Here is a 4,960-nt window from a genome sequence, read left to right on the forward strand (position 1 = left end):
GACACAGCCGAGCTCACGAAAGCCGTGCCTGAAGGTCTCAGACGGAATCCCCGGAAAGGAGGTGCCAAGTCAGAGACCACGCCAAACCTCATCGAGCTGAATCCTCAGCTTTAAGATCCACCTGCCATCCTACCATCAGGTTCCACCTGCTACCCTACTACCATGGTCCACTTGCTACATGACCATCAGGATTCACCTGCCAGTCGGCCATTGTGATGATTGTCGTCCGATGATGTTCACACAGGGACTTCATCCGACGAAAAGGGGGAATATGTAGCGACTGACCGAATCCTGTTTTCCTTTCACTACTGAACAAATATGAACACATATATGTGACCGATCACGGAAAGTAGGGACACAAGTCGGTTTTGGGGCATTTTGAGGTATTCACAGATTCTGAAAGTGTAGTCTCAAAGCTTTCCAACGATGTTTAACACATGGAAATCTGATAATATTTGGAGATGTTGTGGCCATTTGAAGGTAGGCACACAAAAAAGCTAAAAGGGGAGAAAACAGCCTCAAAAGATTGTGCAGTTCTCACCTCTCTCTGCTGCTGGGAGTGACAATAGGGCTCATTTACATCTCATTTAGATAAGCCATACCCCCTGTAAAGCTCCCCCCTGTAAAGCTGTAAAGCACAGGGGGGAGCAAAAAGGTCAGGAAAATGTGCCATCAAAGAAAAAAAAAAGTTTGCAAACAGGTAATAAATAAATGTCTCTTAGCATCTACCGATAAAACTGTATAGGCAACTCTTATGTACACTGAATAAAAAATAAGATAAACTCTAGAGAATGTTAAAATCAGAAACAGGATGTGCTATGTGATTTTATATATATATATATATATATATATATATATATATATATATATATATATATATGCTGGGCAGTAGCTAATATTAAGAAATATGTTGTGCTTTTACTTTTAAAAATGTTGGTAACGTTACAGTTAATGCTTACAAACATTGAAGATTTTGAATACAGAAGTTACATTTGTAATGGTGTATTTTCATTTAGATGTGGTATTATTATTTGTGGAGTAGCTAAGATTAATTACTGCATAAATTAATTAAGATTATTAAGTAATAAATTCATTTTAAGACAGCATGGAATAGATTGTAGAATATGCTGTTAGCTATAATTTGGATGGTATAGTACCATGAGCCACAATTAAAGTCTTGTGACACTCATGGCAGGCGTTATTGTTGTTGTTGTCGAGTTTCTGCGCGCCGATTGCTTTGGGCCGGGCCTAGTCAAAGTCCAGGGCTGTTTTTTAGTCCCCGTCCGTCCCTACATACAGTATAGGAGTATGCATCAGAATAGATTTTATTGCCATTGTCAATGAAAGGTTTTACAGACTAGGAATTTTCTTCGGTGTACTCATGCAACATGAAACACAAACTTTTGCTAATGATAAAAAATAAGCAATAAACTGGTTGATTGATATATTCTTTTTTTATTTTCCATAAGCAAATCAATCAAACATTGTTTAGAGTGCTTTTCATACAAGAATGTAAAACTAAATTCAGGTGGTTGGTTGATAAAGTGACATTGCAGGTGTTGTAAACAAGAAAAAAGGTCTTTGTGACACAGTCCAAAGAAATTACATTCGCATCCTCTTCTGTGGACTCTTCTGTGTTGTGACCCTTGGCGCTGGGCATGTGATGTCTCTTGCCTCGTCAGCACAGAATGGCCTGATTTTTTCATATAGATAGTTCTGCCTGTCAATTTTCAGTCCAGGTGGGGCCAGGACAGGAAGACCGTCGACAGGGGGCAGATCTGCTCCGTCGCGCAGTAGCTGATATTCGACAGGTTGTGCATCACGGTGACTTTTTGCAAGCACCACACCTGGTCTCTTGGCTTCAAAGCTGTGACAGAAAAAGCACATAAGACATTTTAAACATGGCAAAGTATTTTCTTATAAAAAAACTGTCATGTGTATGTTGTTGCTATGTTATATTGTATGTACACAATGTGAAAGTTTCAATTACCTGAAGTGCTGATAACTCTTGATCTGTGGGAGTCTACGGAAGTGGCGAGTCAGATGCTGCTGCCAGTCGAAGGTCTGGACTAAAACTTTGCCCTCTGCCGTTCCAACAAGCTGTGGGATATTGAGGCGACTCACAGGAGAGCTGTTTTCCACAACCTGATGACAAAAAAGAGAAGAGAGGAAGAAAAAAAAAATCTTCAGTTAAATGTTTCATTGAAGCAGAACAGAAAACAGCACTGAAGTCATTAAAGCAAAGTAAAGTTAAAGTACCTCAGCGATGTCTGCCAAAGTGTTGACTCTTGTCTTCATGTAGGCTTGCTTGATGAGTCCAAAGCCACAGTCAGGGGAAAACTTGGTGTGGCCAGCAATAAGGAAGTGGATTTCAATTTTATCGTGAAGCTTGTGTCCAACCCGCCAGGCAAGGTACCAGAGCATGAAGTTGTTCTTGTTCTGCCCACTGCAGTTGTCACAATGAAGATCCACCTCTGTTTCTCCAACTCCAAAGTTGCAGAAGAAATGATGCATGTAGCTGATGACTTCATTGCTTCCCTTAGTAGATGACATGCCTTCATCAATCAGGTAATTCACCTGTTTCTGCAGCCCTTCACATGAAACACCAAATAGGCCACATTTCCGTGGGGTCAGGAAGTACATTGGTCCTGGCTGGAGAGGGTTTGAGGGAAAGTGTAACTGTAGGAGACAGAGGGAGAGAGGGAACTTGGATTAGATTAAATTAAATTTGCATCTATTCATAATTGTCTAATAAAGATAAACCTTACTATATTGATGCTATTCTGCATTTGCACTATTTATTCTCATGCACCAAATCGCCCTTTAAGGGACATTAATGAAGTAAAGTGAAGTAAATGTGTGTGAAATATTACCTGCTGAGCAAAATCAAAACTGTAATGCATCCTAATCTTCTTGCTTGCTGGTAGGGATGGTCCAAAAGACAGGTTAGAGCCAGAGCAAATCTTTCTGCAGGCAGCAGTCATGTCGTTGTACACAGCCCTCTCTTTCTGCACAAGGGAAAGATGATCTTGTTGCTTCTTTACTGCTTCAGACTTTCTATCATCTGGGAGGTTTGCACTTCGTATCAGCTGCTCGTTATTGCTTTGGCACTGCCAGCAGAGATCTGTGCGTGGCCGGCAACTTTTGATGTGTGGGAGAAGTCGGTTCCACAGTGCTTTGAAGCTGGTTTTACAAACTGCACGCTCACCTGAAAAACAGATATTGCTTATGGTTAATTGTATTGTAATTGCTAATAGTGCTCCGCATTATTTCACTTTATAAGCACTCAATTTTAAATCAATGTTTACACATACCAAGCTCCTTAGCAGACTTCACGTAGAGACGCCACACTGAGGCCTTGGACACATGAGTTGGCAGCAACTTCACATGCCAATCCTTATGCCCAGGCTGTCGGCCAGGCAGCATGATGGCATTGTCTTCTGCATAGTTTTTTATGAAGTCCACAACTCTGTTGATATCCTCAGGGCTGATGAACCTGGCTGGTGGACGTGGCAGTGAGTGCTTCTTCCTCAAACGTGGTCTTGCCCCATTCTCCTCATAGTGTTTGACTATATCAGCCAGGGTGTCTCTGCCAATGCTGAAAAAAGGGGGGAAAAAAGAAAAAACGTTTAACATCATGGTCTTGCTAACAGGCATCTTGTCACCTATATCAAAATGTATTGTACAAATTATAGGTACTTTTACTTTACTGAAGTAAATTTTATGATGAATACTTTTTACTTACTTTAGAGCTTGTATCTGTACTTCCTGGTTTAGTCTTGTTTTAGTCCTGGTTTAGACCTCACAGTTAGTGGTTAGACCTGGTTCGAGTCAAAGGATTAAAAAAATCCTGTACATTAAACTCTTCATAAATACTTTTACTTTTGACTTATAATGCACATTTTACGGCTACGTATACTTTATACTTTTACTTAAGTAGGAATTTAATCTGATACATTTACGATTACGTTAGTAAATCCTTGGTAAGAATATTAAGTAGTACTTCCTCCACCACTGGCTAAAATTATTAGCATCACAATCAATTCAAGAATGCTAAGAGGCAGGTTTACCTGGGATAAGTTAAGTCATTAACACCAGTCAATTCAAGCAATTGAAGCATTATTCAAATTAATAGCAGAAGCTCACATTACCATCTTAAAGCTCATTATAGTAATGGGGGTTTTGGCAAGTGATATGGTGCTAACGATTAGCAGCTAACGTTACAACTAAAACGACAGTCCTGAGCTAGCTAAAAACAATAGGTAGGTATTGGAAGGTCTAAACATGGACTAAACATGAGCTGAACTTAGAATGAACTTAAAACGACAAACTTTGATGTTTATGGAAACTCACCCCATAAGAAACAGAAAAGTATTCTTGCAGATCTCGTTGCCTCCAATGAAATAAGTCGTTCGGGCACACTTTCTCTTTGTCGGGGTCTTCTTTGTGGATGTAACCATCTCCGAAGTTTGCACTGTGCGTCTGTTTGCCTCTAAATGTCCAATAATTCGCATGTCCTGCCACTCTTTTTCCGCAGCTAAAGAATCCAGCCGTATGTTGTACATAATGTCTGGAGAAAGCTTCTGGCTACAAGACTGTCTCCCATGCAGAGAGTTCTCTTTTCTCCTCGTGTAACATTTACAGTCAAAGTTACGGATTTTACCCATTTCTCTATCTATATCCCCATCAAATGTTACTATCGATATAGCCTCTGATATCTTACGGTCCAACTCGTCTGACGCCAGTCCGATACATTCTTCCTCGTCTTCATCTTCGCTCAGTTGTAGATTAGGGATATTATTCAGTCTTATCATGCCACTTTCATCGTCGCTCAGATCGTCTTCAGAATCAGTGAACGCTTGTTCATAAGCATCCGGCTTGTCGAAGAAGTACTTCAAAACATTTTCATTGTAACGGCCACGGTTCAGCTCGTCTGCGACATTCTTTGCGGCGTCCATCT

The 4,960-nt window shown here is 40.4% G+C and overlaps 1 protein-coding gene across 2 annotated transcripts; it reads right to left on the reverse strand.

Annotated features, from left to right (window-relative positions):
- Nucleotides 1–1,432: 1,432 nt before the first annotated feature.
- LOC143746349 (uncharacterized) lies at nucleotides 1,433–4,613 on the reverse strand. Of its 2 annotated transcripts, none has more exons than XM_077238175.1 (6): nucleotides 4,354–4,613; nucleotides 3,315–3,598; nucleotides 2,874–3,208; nucleotides 2,260–2,679; nucleotides 1,991–2,145; nucleotides 1,433–1,867 (listed from the first exon to the last, which is right to left on the reverse strand). In XM_077238175.1, the coding sequence occupies exons 1-6, from the start codon at nucleotides 4,563–4,565 to the stop codon at nucleotides 1,603–1,605; spliced, it is 1,671 nt and encodes a 556-aa protein (XP_077094290.1). In that variant the 5' UTR covers nucleotides 4,566–4,613; the 3' UTR covers nucleotides 1,433–1,602. The 2 variants fall into 2 exon arrangements, with proteins under 2 accessions (XP_077094290.1, XP_077094291.1); XM_077238176.1 differs by lacking the exon at nucleotides 4,354–4,613 and adding an exon at nucleotides 3,746–3,822.
- Between the last annotated feature and the right edge of the window lie 347 nt (nucleotides 4,614–4,960).

This window comes from Siphateles boraxobius, unplaced genomic scaffold (genome assembly GCF_051911475.1).
Source record: "Siphateles boraxobius isolate OS27281-9 unplaced genomic scaffold, OSU_SipBor_1 22, whole genome shotgun sequence".
NCBI classification, from domain to species: Eukaryota; Metazoa; Chordata; class Actinopteri; order Cypriniformes; family Leuciscidae; genus Siphateles; species Siphateles boraxobius.